This window comes from Komagataella phaffii, chromosome 4 (assembly GCF_000027005.1).
Source record: "Komagataella phaffii GS115 chromosome 4, complete sequence".
In the NCBI taxonomy this organism is placed as follows: Eukaryota; Fungi; Ascomycota; class Pichiomycetes; order Pichiales; family Pichiaceae; genus Komagataella; species Komagataella phaffii.
In genome coordinates, this window is record NC_012966.1 from 1,116,743 (window position 1) to 1,131,046 (window position 14,304).

Sequence of the window (14,304 nt, forward strand, 5' to 3'; positions counted from 1 at the left end):
CCTAACTTTACCCCAGAAAAAAAAGCATGATCCTCCTTCGCGTGCTGCCCACTCTATTCCAAACGCATGAAATTTGTACCCCAAGCTAAAACACCTGCCTGTGTGCAAGCTCTTAACCGTGATACGGGGTCCTCTATATAAAAACTCCACAAGTCCAGAGAGTTAATTAAATTGCTTCTCTGACCACAAAAAACCATGTCTTTGAAAAACATCAGAATTACAGGCTTTAAGGTAACCGACATCAGATTCCCTACCAGTTTAGACGGAATTGGAAGTGATGCTATGCATCAAGGTACTAATGGATCTCACCCCTTCTTGGAGTTGTACACCAACGATGATAAGGTAATCGGTGAAGGTATTGCTTTCAGTAATGGAAGAGGAAGTGAATTGGTGTGTGCTGCTCTGGAGATCTTTGCTGAAAGGGTTGTTGGAAAGTCTCTGCACAGTCTGACCGAAAATATGGGGAACACATGGAGATATATGGTTTCTGATTCTCAATATCGTTGGATTGGTCCTGAGAAAGGAGTTACTCATCTTGCCGTTGCTGGTGTCATCAATGCCATTTGGGACTTGTGGGGTAAGGTAACTGATAGACCAGTCTGGAAGATTGTTGCAGACATGACCCCTGAAGAATTAGTCAGATGCATCGACTTTAGATACATCACTGATGTCATTACCCCTGAAGAGGCTATTGAAATGTTGAAAAAGACTCAAGTTGGGAAAGAGAAGAGAATTCAAGAGGCATTTGATAACGTTGCCGTTCCTGCCTATACCACTTCTCCAGGTTGGTTAGCCTTTTCTGGAGACAGGATGAAAGAGGTTCTGCGAGAAACCATTGCACAGGGTTTCACTGTCTTTAAGTTCAAAGTTGGTAGTGATCTCAAGTCCGATAAGGAGAGGTTGCAAGCAGTGAGAGATATTATCGGCTATGACGAAAAATACCAAATTATGATTGATGCCAATCAGATCTGGAGTGTTCCTGAAGCCATTGAGTGGATGAAAGAGTTGGTTCAATTCAAGCCCATTTTCATTGAGGAGCCAACTTCTCCAGATGATGTTCTAGGACATGCTACCATTCGTAAAGCCCTGAAGCCTTACGGAGTCGGTGTTGCTACTGGAGAAATGGCAGCCAACAGAGTTATATTCAAACAGTTGCTCCAGGCAGATGCTATTGACGTTTGTCAAATTGATGCGGTGCGTCTTGGGGGTGTCAACGAGTGTTTAGCTGTTATGTTGATGGCACTCAAGTTCAATGTTCCCTGCGTTCCTCACAATGGGGCAATGGGACTGACGGAGTTGACATCACACTTGAGCAACATTGACTACATTTGTGTCAGTGGTAAAAAGAGTATGTTGGAGGCTGCAGAGAGCTACAGAGAAAACCTAAGACACCCATCTGTGATCAAGAATGCCCACTACGTGACTCCCTTAGCACCAGGGTACTCTACCGGTTACGTCCCAGGTGCTATTGAAAAGTATGTCTATCCTAATGGAACATTCTGGACCTCTGAAATTGGTGAAAAGATCAAGCGTGCTCCCAAGGGAGGAGAAGGGTTGTTGAGTGATGATTAAGTAGTTTCATGATATATAGTAAATGACCTTTTCATGAGAATAAAGTAATGTATCTTCAAATGCAAATTTACCACTTTGTAAGTCAAGTATCAAATACACCGGATCAATGCAGAGTGGTAACGATCAGCAGATGTAATTTGTCCTCCCGGAAACACTCTTGCCATTATCGCTGCAAGGATCAAAAATTCAATTCTTCTTTCCTCCAGGTTAAGCATTCAACTCTACTGTTTTTGAAGCACATGAAGTACATACAGAGAAATTGAGAGTTTCAATTTCCCATTCATGTTTTACTAGCAAGTAGATGACTTTGAAGCCTGCGTATCTGGCCTAAACATTCTACATGCACTATATGTAATTTGGCAAAGAAGGTCTATCGGTTGCGGCCATATCTAGCAGAAAGCACCGTTTCCCGTCCGATCAACCGTAGTTAAGCTGCTAAGAGCCTGACCGAGTAGTGTAGTGGGAGACCATACGCGAAACTCAGGTGCTGCAATCTCTTTTTTCTTCCTGGTATCTTCAGTCTTTAGTCTTTGAAGCTGGCTTGATTAGGAGTGGAAACGTAGTCAAGAGGCAAGAACGCTCTTCCCTTCATACAGGCAGTGTGAGATCCCACTTTGTGATCTTTTTTCCCTCTAAAGATTTCCTTATCTCCAACCAATCCACGCTTATGTAATATCTACATAGTCTGATCTGAGGCCATCGGAGCCTTAAAAGTCGTCTTCTCAAAACCAAATATGAAACAGTTGATCCTAGCTAGCCACTAAAGATATTCTTTTACCCTTTTCCCAAAAAGAACACACTTAAGTGAATAGAACTCGGGCGAACTTTCACCATCCTAACCGCATTTGTGAAGGACGAGACTAGTCCTTCTATAATAACCCAACAGTTGAGCCCACTCATTGAAACGTCTTCATGAATAACTTGCGCCCAGATTTTGATGCACTTGTTATAGACTCGTCTTTTACAGACGACTCGTTGGTTTCAAAGCTCCGGATGATGGACCTCTCTGATATCGAACAGTTGAAAGTGACTAATGGCGACCTGACACAGTTCAAGTTGCCCCAGGATATCGTCTTTCCAAAGCTAACTTCATGTTATTTCATATCCAACTCCACGAGGCCCTTCTACGTGCCACGCCGTCCAGATATAGTGACAGACAGAGACAGTGGGAAACTGGCCGAGATCGATGTTGATTTGGCAACATCGTTCCCCTTGATCGAAGTGTTGACAATCACCCAATGTACTAAGTTATCCAGGGTCGAGTTATTTCACGGAAAAGACTCGGAAAAATTAGCCACTCTGAACGTTAGCAAAAGCTTTGATTCGTTCAAAGCCTTTTCGCAATTCTTGAATCAGGCCCTGGATCACTCTCCCAACTTGAAAGACTTACACGGCTCTTGGTTCACATTTAAAGATGCCCACAAAAATGTGCTAGAGATATCCCTTGACAAATGTCCACAGTTAGACGTAATTTTTTTCAAAATATCGGCGCATTTTCATCGGTTCTTTTGCACTCTACAGCGACTCACCAAGTCAAACGTCTTTCATTCCAACAGACAACTGGATTGAAATCAATTCAACTTGACCCAACGATAACAATTGAAGATTCGCTTACCATTGGTGATTATAGAGGTGAGACAAGACTACAAACAGATATCTCTGCTTTCACTGCATGCAAGAGTATTACCTTATCAGGTAGAAGTTGGAAAGTCTTCAATTTCGAAAATGTGAAGTTTGAAAACTTACTACAATTGAGTATCCTTCGATCAAGTCCTATTGTGAACACGGAGTCTCAAGTATATGTCTATGACAAGGAAGGTGAATATGGTAAAGATGAAGCTCTAGAAATCCAAGATAGTATTATTCGTACATTGGGCCATGACGAGAACTTTCCAAGCCTTAATTTGCTTACATCCGAGTTTGTTCAGGATGTTGATCTTTTTGTCGATCTTTTGAACAAATTACCAACTCTCCTTGTATCATTTGACGTGTGGGATAAAACTAACACTAAACCTTTCGAACTCTGCAAACCCACCAAACTGGACCGTCTGAATATAGAGAATGGTCAGTATCCTCTTATCAAAATATCAAATCAAGATTCACTGGATGAAATCAGTATCAACTGCCTCCCCAAGTGTGCTTCTATTGAAATATCTAATTGCTCAACTTTGAGTCTAGTAGAGATTTACAGTATTGAAGAAAAGTGCTCAATTTCGTTTAAGAACTGTCCCGAATTGGCCGAGATAAGATTGGAGAAAGTTGAGCATATCGAGAGCCTCGATATCGACGAAAGCTGCAAGTATCTGGAAGAATTGGTCATTGAGAATGGTAAGCCTTTCAATATGAAAATTCCGCGGTCAGTTCTTGACAATCTCCGTTTAGTCTCCTTGGGAGAGATTGACGAGCTATCAGCAAGTTTCTCTAACGCAACGACGATTGACATTTTCTCAGAGTCCTCTCTGAAAACTTTAGAGCTACAAAACACTAAGGAACTGAAAGAATTATATGTCAAGGGATTTCCGACTACTTTCACAATGGCAGATACAACCAAACTTGAACATGTCACTGCATCTGAAGGCTCCAGCGTATATGGTCATTTCAAGAACATATTAGCGCTTACCGACACTAAGAACCCATTGAAGAACCATTCTATTATTGATATTGTTAGGGACGATTTGACGGAAGCTGGATGCTTCTATGGTGGTAAAATATATCAAAATGGCGATGAAAAATACTGTCAATTTGAAGGAGACAGAAATTGTCCGATTTGCTTGGAGGAATTAGCCGAAGAATGTATTATTCTTTCTTGTGGCCATCCTTTACATGATGACTGCTTGAAGGAACTATCACGGGATTCAACTTATTGTCCTCTTTGCAATTCCAAGCTGTGGGGCCAATCTTTTGAGTTGAAAGTATTTTGACAGTTTATGAGATGTCTTTTCCTGCGAATGAACAGAAAGAACGCAGCAACCAGGCATTAATGCATTCCGTCAGGGTGTTTACTTCTGGATACGGCAATGTCACTATTATATCGAACTATTTGTGAAAACCCTAAATTAATATCAGATCTTTACTACTGCATGCGCACATGAATCTCCTGAATGCAATGCAGATCTATTTCTTAGCGCACCTATTTGCCCTTTCTTGGCTTCTTTCTTATCTTGCCCATACAAATGAACAGTTGATATCGACTCTCGCAGAATTAGCTCTGCAATCAACCAAAGTAATTCAATGATTCCAGGGCACTTGTTCAGCCAGCTCTTTCATTTAGTTTGCGAACACGTTGACTAGTTGATAGGAGCGAACGGAGCTCAGTATTTGCAGCAGCACAGACATCCCTGAGCCAGAGAATGGATCCAACAGGTATCTGATGCCAGGCTTTCTTGATTCATCAGCAACAAAGAACTCAACTCAACTACCTTTGTGTCAATTTCGTTTTGATCAGATAAGATCTCTGGATGTTCTCTTGGATGATACCCTGCATTAAGGGAAGTCTAATACTGCATGGTGGTACAATCTGATAATGAATATTATTCTCAGTTGACATATCAGTGTACTTAGATCACGACCGAATATGAATCTGTAGGCATTTCACAACTAGACTCAGATATATTTCAAGTTTTCAGCTGCGTACATGAAACTCAGATACAATGTGCTTACTCAATACCTGCAGATTCAGATCTGAGAGTAAGATAATTTTTCCGCGCCGAAAGAGTCATTCCACCGCACCAAAACTGTATATGTGATTCCCGTGTTACGGATCCTCTTTCCTGAAAATAAGTGTTTCGGGGAATTGAACCTTGGTGATTACTTACCATATGGGCGTTTATAAACAGTGAATATTTCACCCTTCCTTTTTACGATCAAACAATCGATTCACCCCTTGAAAAATCATGAGTACGAATGATTTGCCTCAAACTGTTTTTGGTGTACTTGACATCGACTCCTCATTCACGGAGGAATCGTTGATTTCAAAGCTACGAAAGATGGACCTGTCAGCGGTCACTCAACTGAAAGTGACTAATAGCGAGCTGACCAAATTCAAGTTACCGCAAGATATTGTTTTTCCAAAGTTAATTTCGTTTCTATTCATATCTGAGACTGCGGTGTTCTTTGATTCGGAAGAGGTAGATTCAGACACAGAGGCAGAAATGGTTAAAGGAAAAATGACTGAGATTGACGTCGATTTAGATACATCATTCCCCTTGATCGAACATCTGACGATCGCCGGATTTCCCATTTTGTCCAGGGTTGAGTTGTTTCATGGAAAGAACTCGGAGAAACTAAGAACTGTGACTGTTAGCAAAGGCTTTGAATCGTTCAAAGCCTTTTCACAGTTCTCATGTCACATCCTGGGTCACTCTCCCAATTTGAAAAGTTTAATGTACTTATGGCTTTTATTCGATGATGGCAAAAATCATACATTGGAGGTATCCCTCGACAAATGCCCTCAGTTAGAGGATATGTTCTGCCAGAGCATTGATGCGTTTTCGTCGATTCATTTACGTTCCGAAAAGGAGCACCGAATGCAGCGTCTAGCATTCCAGGAGACTGCTGGATTGACAACAATTAGACTGGACCCAACGATAGTCATCGAAGAGGCAATAACTGTTGTTGATTATAGAAAAGAGGCAAGGCTACACGCTGACAAATGCAGTCTCTCTGCCTGCAAGCTGATTAATTTATCCGGAAGGTGTTGGACAGAGCTTGGCATGGAAAATGTAAAGTTTGAGAACTTGAAGGCTTTCAGTATCCTTCGATCAAGTAGTGTGGTGAATCAACACTTCAAGGGATATTTACTAGAAGGTGAATATACCAAGGATGAATCATTAGAAGTGCAAGATAGTATTCTTCGCACTTTAAGTCACTCTGAAAACTTTCCCTGTCTAGAAGCATTTATCTGCGAGTATGTTCAAGATATTGGTCCTTTTATTGATCAGTTGAATCAGTTGCCAAATATTTTCTCGTTTGAAGTCATAGACAAAACTTCGGTTCAGCCTATTGAACTTGACAGACCATGCAAACTACAAAATTTACGAATTGATACTGGTCAATATTCTCACATCAAGATATCAAATCAAAATTCGCTGGACGATGTTAGTATCTGCTCTCTCCCCAAATGTTCTTCTATTGAAATATCTGATTGCTCAAATTTGACCAGGGTCGATGCTTACGATTTCGAAGGGAAGTGCTCATTTTCGTTTAAAAACTGTCCTGAATTAACCGGATTGAGGTTGGAGCATGTTGAGTCCATTGAGAGCCTCGATATTGACGAAAGCTGCAAGAAGCTAACAGAATTAACCATTGGGAACAATAAGCCATTCGATATAAAACTACCTGAGTCTCTTCTTGACAATCTTCATACGATATCGTTGGGAGAGATTGATGAGCTATCGGCAAGTTTCTCTAATGCAAATGTGATTTACATTTCCTCAGAGTCATCCCTGAAAAGCCTGGAACTACGAAATACTGAAAATCTGACTCATCTATATGTTAAGGGATTTCCAACCAAATTTACAATTGGAGAGACACCCAAATTGAGGTACGTTAATGCCTCAGACGGCTCCCAAGTATACACTCATTTCCAGAAAATGCTAGCACATTTAGACACAAAGAATCCATTGAAGAGCTATTCCATTATTGATATTATCACTGATGAGTTCTCAAAACTTGGAGACTTTTTTGGTGGAAAAGTATACCAAAACGATGAAACAAAATACTGTCATTTTGAGGGAGACAGAAACTGTCCAATTTGCTTGGAGGAATTAGCCGAAGAATGTATTATTCTTTCTTGTGGCCATCCTTTACATGATGACTGCTTGAAGGAACTATCGAAGGATTCAAACGATTGTCCTCTCTGCAATACCAAGCTGCGAGAGGAGCTGTTTGAATTAAGAGCATTTGAGAGTTTTTAGTCGAGTTGTTTTATTTTTGTGGGACGACCATGCATTGAACCAATAGTGCTCAGCATGCGAGTGTATAATTCTAAGTATCATGATGGCACTATCGTATCATACATGGAAAACTCTTATGTACCAAGTAGTAAAAGGTAAAAGAGATCTCTTCCATACGTATGCAGATTTCAATCTGCTGCATGCAATGCGGATTTAACTTAGAGGCTGCATCTAATCGATATCTTTGTGTCCTTTCTTTTAGCTCTTTCTTTCTTCTCCACAAACTGGCATGTGATACCGAACAAACTTCACTCGCAATCTCATCTAAGAGCTCCACAATCGCCAAGCATTCGTTAAGCCATCCATCTCAGTTAGGCCCACTTCGACCCGTCCACCCACCGGTTACTAGTAACTAACAGACACTATTCAATAGGCCAGCACAGAAATGAAATCTATCGCTTTCTGTTCCAAGTCACCTGTCAACCTGTGATTATCCAGGGTGCTTGGTCGAATTGCACTTACAGCATAATTACGTTGTAAACGACATTTTCCTGGGAGATAACTACAAAAAAATCCCACTGGTATTGTAACCACCATGAAACTGCCATTGAATACCAGATTAGGCAATCTCAACTTTCAAAGCGTTTTGGAGTCCAAGATTCAGTTCAGGAGGAATTGATCACTCAGATGGTGTTGGTACCCTTGACGTTACCCTGTGATGTCACAATGCTCAAGCCCCTGCTAAACTCTCTTTAGTGGGTGGTTTTGTAAATTTTATGGTTCATTCAAGTGGAATTACTATGTGTAGGGCTTACGAACTCAGGTAAAGGGTTCCTTTATTACTTACATAGGTTATGTAGGTGTCAGAAAAAGGGGAGCAGACCGGACAGTACACTGTCCTGCGGAAATCGAAACTGCCATACCTCCCCCTCCCCCTACTTATCCTATTTAGCCTTCCTACAATCGTCGGAAGGTTCTACAATTGAGCAGCTGCTATGCAGCGTCCAATATCCCCTACGTCCATGCTACAAAAAAAGTCCCCGAAGGAAACTTCAACGCCATCCTGAGCTTCAGACAAACGAAAACCCTCAGCTCAATAAAGAGAATCGACATTCTCGGGATTCATGGACACTTGGGGCTGAATGATCCCTGAATTGTTCTCAACAAGTGGTCTTCAACCTTCCTTAGAATATCAGCTTGAATTTACGTTGACTTTCAAATTGCCCAACTTAACCTGGGTTTAGAAACACAATTCCTCATACAAGTTAAGAGAAGCTCAAAAGAGTTCTTCAATCAACGGAGAGAGTTCCCGCTAGAACTGAAATCCCCTCGTATCCCAAACGATAATGCTCAAACAGGTTCATTCCATGGACCCATTCAAACGCACTGAAAATCGGCACTACTTACATAAAACCCAAATATGATGTTGGAACATTTTGTAATACTGCACTTTATTCCTTCACCTTCCCACCATTATCTACTATCCAGTGCACCATCTGGATAGCATTGAGGCCGAAACACATGAAAGAAGTCAGAATGTTTTGGCAAGTTGTTAAAACTATTCTAGTTTGAGCACACATACTCTGAGATCTGGTCGCCGTATTTTCGTCTGATAGTTGCGTCCAACTATCAAATGATTTAACACTGTGCTGCCCAGATCATGAAAGTAATCTACCGTGAACAGCTAGTAGCTTAATATAACCACTAACTAGGTAACATGCCCATTTCAAAGATAATCATATCATAGATATTTTTACGTTTGAAATGGGCATCACGAGCTGGAATTACTGACATCTGCTGGAGATATAGTAGTACTGAAAGAACGGACAGAGATCGGACAGAAAGCAGAAAGAAATCGGATGGCGGACCACAGTTGAGCAGGAAAGCACTGAACCCAACCCGGAAAAGCTAAACGTGAATCTGATCAAAGATCAATTTTCATCCCATCTGCATTCGTCATGCAACTTCAGCTTAACGACTGAAGAGAAGCATCAGAGACCAAGGTTAGTCAGAAGACCTACCCCATGGACTGAAACTTCAAAGTCCAGGGTGAACTATCTTTGACTAAACTGAGCATCTTAGTTAACAAAAAATCGGGCAGAGACCCAAGTTAGTCAGCAGACCTACCCCATGGACTGAAACTTCAAAGTCCAGGGTGAACTATCTTCTACTAACCTGAGCATCTCAGTCAATAATACAAACATCCGAGCAGGAGGTGTTCAATTGGTTCTCAAAATCACACTCTCTAGTCAGAAGGCTAACATCGTGACTGTCATTCTAAGCGCATGCAACACTTAGCCAAGTCCCAAGATAGTAACGTATCTACCACAATCCACTATAAGTTAGTAAAAGAAACACAGAAAACAGGAAGCAGAGTAAAATCAGTGTCATGACTTGATAGTATTCCAGGCACGGTCATCCAGCCAATCAATTGATCCTTCCAGGCTTCACGACATCTCATCCTTTAGCACCGAGGTTCATACCCTTCCTGAAACAAAATGTAGCACCCCTCCTACAAGCTCATGAAAGGAAGAACAAGACCAACCATTTGCGAAAACTTCTATCTTGCGAATGAATGGTTCTGTGTTCAGAAAGTTGTCACAAACGCTAAAGGAATAATCGCCTTACCATTGGAGCACGGTTTGGAGCAGCACGAGAAGCAAACGTCTTGCACCATCAAAATAGATGCTAGACTCGTTTTACGCCTTGGTGGCCGATATATACGGCCTATAGATATGGCCTTCATAGTGGCAATTCCTTGACAGTGCTGCCCACATCGTGTTAAGAGGAAGAGAGCACAAATAGAGAACTTCGCTCCTATGACCACTCAATCTGGGGTAAGATTACATCAGCAATTAGATTCCACATTTCCCCCTCCCATCTACACTTATCGGGAAGCACTAAACCGTTGAACGACTTACACACTCTACAAAGGGCATATGCAACCAACGAGCAGACACTACAACAGACAATTAACTCCAGACCTCCCATTCACTATCTATTATGCATCATCTATCTATTTGAATGCCTTATCGTAACCGGTCAGGGTGAACCTATACTTAACGTCATTGTTGTGGCATCTCTCCAGTCCTTCCTTCAGCCCTTCCTCAGAGATTGGGAGCTCCTCATACCAAGAACCAATGCCCTTATCAGCAGCAAGTTTCAGCATATCAAGCATCTCCTGTCTGTTCCCCAAGTGGGACGATCCCAAGTAGCAACCGTTCTTGATAAAGCTTCCAGCAGACAGCGTGAATGGCTCCTCTGGAAGGCCGACGGAAATGAGTTTACCATGAACCTTCAGCACACTGAGGTAACCATCCATATCAAAGTTCGTGGCCGAATTTCCACACGAAATGATAAAGTCCAGCTTTCTGCCAATCTTCTTGGCCCAGTCTTTGTCCTCCCACGTCGCAATAAAATGGTCAGTTCCCAATTTCTTAGCATCAGCTTCCTTGCTATGTGTTCTAGAAAACGTGTACACTTCGCAACCAAGAGCCCTAGCCCACATGATGGCAAAATGTCCCAACCCTCCAATTCCGATGATACCCACCTTCTTTCCTGGACCAGCTCCATTTCTTACCAACGGAGAGTACGTGGTGATACCAGCGCACAACATTGGGGCCACAGCATTAGTTGGAAGTTCATCAGGAATAGGGAATACAAAGTGATCGTGGACTCTGATGTGAGAGGAATAACCACCCCATGCCTTGTCACCATCAGGATAAGTGGCATTGTAAGTGTCCACCCATTGAGGACAGTACGTTTCGTTGTTATCCTTGCATGTGTCGCACTCTAGACAGGCCCAAACTTGAGCTCCAACACCAACTCTTTGCCCAATTTCAAATCCCTTCACTTTTGGGCCCACTCTAACAACCTCACCAACGATCTCATGTCCTGGGATCACGGGAAGGTCTGGTTTTGCCCATCCCCCGCAAACAGTGTGAACATCACTCCCGCAGATACCACAGGCATGGATCTTGACATCGATATCATGTTCCTGGAACCTTTTTGGGGTGAATTCTATCTTCTTGGTTGTGGACCATTTTGCAGTGTCAGTGACGGCAAATCCTTCAAAGGTGTCTGGGTACGCCATTGTTTGGTTTTTACTAGTTTTCTGGTGATATACCTGATGTTCAAGCTTAATATAGGTAATGAAGCGTGGGGATTTTTTTCACAAGGTGGGTGCAACATCGACAAGTACACCCGTTGCTTCAGGAGTTAAGATTGCTACCCATCCTATTAGTAGGGTCCAAGCTTTTTCGTGCTAGAATCGGAAAATTTGCGTGGGATGGCTTATAGTGGGGTTGCTGCGGGTATATTATCCCACTCGAAACTGGTCAAAAGGCTGACCTTCATAGGAGCTCCAGATCATATAACATGAAAGGTACTTGCTCCCTCCATTGAAACCATCGACGATGGTGTCATATAAAGTCCTTTCTGGCGGGGTTTATTCTCCACTGCCCACATTTTTCAAGAACGATGCCAAGAAATCTCTGGATCTAGAGGCTCAAGTGGCCCATGCAAGACATTTGTATGATAGTGGCATTAAGGGAATTTTAGTCGGAGGATCAATTGGAGAGGCCATTCATTTAACAGAGGAGGAGCGGTTGACATTGATACGTACTCTCCATAAGGCTGTCCCCGAATTTACCATTATTGCTGGAGTGATTGGCTACTGTATTGAGGATATTATTCGTCAGATCTCCGTTAGTAAAGAGAATGGAGCTTCATATTCAGTCATTCTTGTACCAGGGTACTACGGCCCAAGTTTGGTATCCCAAAAGGGGATTATCAGCTGGTTCAATTCCATTGCCGATAAAGCAGAATTGCCAATTATTCTGTATAACTATCCTGGAGTGCAAAATGGGATTCAGCTCACTTTTGACAGCTATAAGGAATTATCTAGGCATGAAAAGATTGTCGGATGTAAGTTGACCCATTACGATTTTACTCTTTACACTTTAGTTGGGAAAAGCACGGAATTGAGAGATAATAATTTCTCACCATTTGCAGGGGTAGGGCAAGTTTTAGTCCCAGCTTTAAGTGTGGGAATTGAGGGAGTCATCGACGGTCTTTCAACTGTGTTCCCCAAGTCCATGATACACCTGTTCAATCTTTATCAGGAAGGAAAAACTGAAGAGGCCAGTAAATTGCAGGAACTGGTCACTGCCGTAAATGAAATGACAGCTGTTCTGAATCTGCTGGGAATCAAGTATGCAATTAAGCACAGATTCGGCCTAGGAGAGTCGCTAGTGGGTCGTCCACCACTAGATCAAGAAATTGATATAACTGTGTGGGATAAGCATTATGAGGACTTTAAAAAGTTGGAGGCATTGGAGGAGAGTTTATAATAAGTTCATAGAGACTCAATAAAATTGCCCATCAAGCATCTGGGCCATTTTCATGCGCTTTACTCCTGGAGCTTTGCTTACAGCTTTCCTCATTAAAGGTGGGGTTGATTTAGTTTGTAAGATGTTCCTTCATTGACCCAAAAGGGTAATCACCGTTCATATTACAAGCAAGTCAGATCTCAAGCTCAAGGCCCTAAAGTTCATGAAACCATTTGTGCTAGCAAACAATTGCGTAGTACCGAACCTTAGCCCAGCCTGAACTGCACTGTGTAACGCTGCGGTATCGAATTTTTCCTGCTTCACTCAACGGCCCCAATCGCCCTACAAACAATATCCCGAAACCGAATTTAATTTCCTCCTATTTATAATATCATATCTCTATCTATCTCCTATGCAAAAACAGTCAATGGACTCACCATCGATTAATGTCCACCGGCTTCAGTATCATCGTGGTCACCAACATGGAACACATCGTCGAACTCATCGTCGCATGGGATCTCAACCTCGCTCAACAGCCCAGTACCAACGTCATACATAAGTCCGTAAATCTCCACGTCTTGGTTCTTTAAAGCTGCAAGACACGATGGATGACGTTTCAACTGTTGGACCGAGTTGATCAGATTCAGACGTGCAAGTGTGGCACACTTTTCTTTGGGGTCCTTGATTAAACTCAGCTCTTTACGATTTTGCGCTCTGACATGACGTACAGGGTTCAACCAAAGATCCAATACTCCTCCAATTCTCTTGGAAGAAAGGGCAGCCCAGACTCCTCCGCAGTCGGTGTGACCACAAACAATGATCTTCTTCACCTTAATTACATCAACGGCAAATTGAATGGCTCCAGTTACGGAGAAATCGTTCGAATTAACGATATTGCAAATGTTTCTATGGGTGAAAACTTCACCCGGCATTACTCCCAAGCATGCCTCACTGATTCTGGAGTCAGAGCAGCCAATCCACAATGTGTGTGGTTGCTGACCTGTACCGTTGGACTCAATGATTGCCGGAGAATACTCGTTGATACGCTCAGTAGCCAATCTGTTCTGTTTCAAGAAATCCGAAAGGACCGACTGCTTGTTGAGCTTGAAAGGAACAGAGTCCACCGGAGGTGGTGGGGGAACCAATGACTCCGGATTAACGACCGTATTATTAATGTCTGGGTTTGACTTTGTGCTGGAAGTTGAACCAGACAATGCCATCGGAACGCCTTCGACAGTTTCCTTCACTTCCATTTCGGGTTCTGGGGTTCTAATTTCTTCTTGTTCAATTGGATTGTCTAAGTTTTTTAAGATGCTTGTGCTTTGACGTTCAAATGATAAACCACCCATTACCGACTTTATAGACAGAAATCTCTTGACAGTTGAGTTAACGCACAACAGTTTCACACGACAAGAAAAAAAATTACTCGTTGCGCAAACGGGACTGTGGCCATATATAAGCTCATGGGACTTGGCGGCACATTGTGTATTAGTCAATCTGTTGAGTCG

General features: G+C 42.3%; 5 protein-coding genes across 5 annotated transcripts; 3 read left to right on the forward strand and 2 right to left on the reverse strand.

The window, feature by feature from the left end:
- Nucleotides 1–195: 195 nt before the first annotated feature.
- Nucleotides 196–1,572, forward strand: PAS_chr4_0572 (Hypothetical protein; the record flags this gene model as incomplete). Its single annotated transcript, XM_002493967.1, has 1 exon — nt 196–1,572. The coding sequence occupies one exon, from the start codon at nt 196–198 to the stop codon at nt 1,570–1,572; it is 1,377 nt and encodes a 458-aa protein (XP_002494012.1).
- A 3,893-nt stretch (nt 1,573–5,465) lies between these two features.
- On the forward strand, nt 5,466–7,487 carry PAS_chr4_0575 (Hypothetical protein; the record flags this gene model as incomplete). The annotated part of the gene is made up of 1 exon (XM_002493968.1): nt 5,466–7,487. One exon carries the CDS (start codon nt 5,466–5,468, stop codon nt 7,485–7,487), a length of 2,022 nt encoding a protein of 673 aa, XP_002494013.1.
- Nucleotides 7,488–10,482: 2,995 nt separating this feature from the next.
- Nucleotides 10,483–11,559, reverse strand: PAS_chr4_0576 (NADPH-dependent medium chain alcohol dehydrogenase with broad substrate specificity; the record flags this gene model as incomplete). Its single annotated transcript, XM_002493969.1, has 1 exon — nt 10,483–11,559. The coding sequence occupies one exon, from the start codon at nt 11,557–11,559 to the stop codon at nt 10,483–10,485; it is 1,077 nt and encodes a 358-aa protein (XP_002494014.1).
- A 322-nt stretch (nt 11,560–11,881) lies between these two features.
- Nucleotides 11,882–12,817, forward strand: PAS_chr4_0577 (Hypothetical protein; the record flags this gene model as incomplete). The annotated part of the gene is made up of 1 exon (XM_002493970.1): nt 11,882–12,817. The coding sequence occupies one exon, from the start codon at nt 11,882–11,884 to the stop codon at nt 12,815–12,817; it is 936 nt and encodes a 311-aa protein (XP_002494015.1).
- Nucleotides 12,818–13,239: 422 nt separating this feature from the next.
- PAS_chr4_0578 (Carbonic anhydrase) lies at nt 13,240–14,145 on the reverse strand (the record flags this gene model as incomplete). The annotated part of the gene is made up of 1 exon (XM_002493971.1): nt 13,240–14,145. One exon carries the CDS (start codon nt 14,143–14,145, stop codon nt 13,240–13,242), a length of 906 nt encoding a protein of 301 aa, XP_002494016.1.
- Nucleotides 14,146–14,304: the final 159 nt, after the last annotated feature.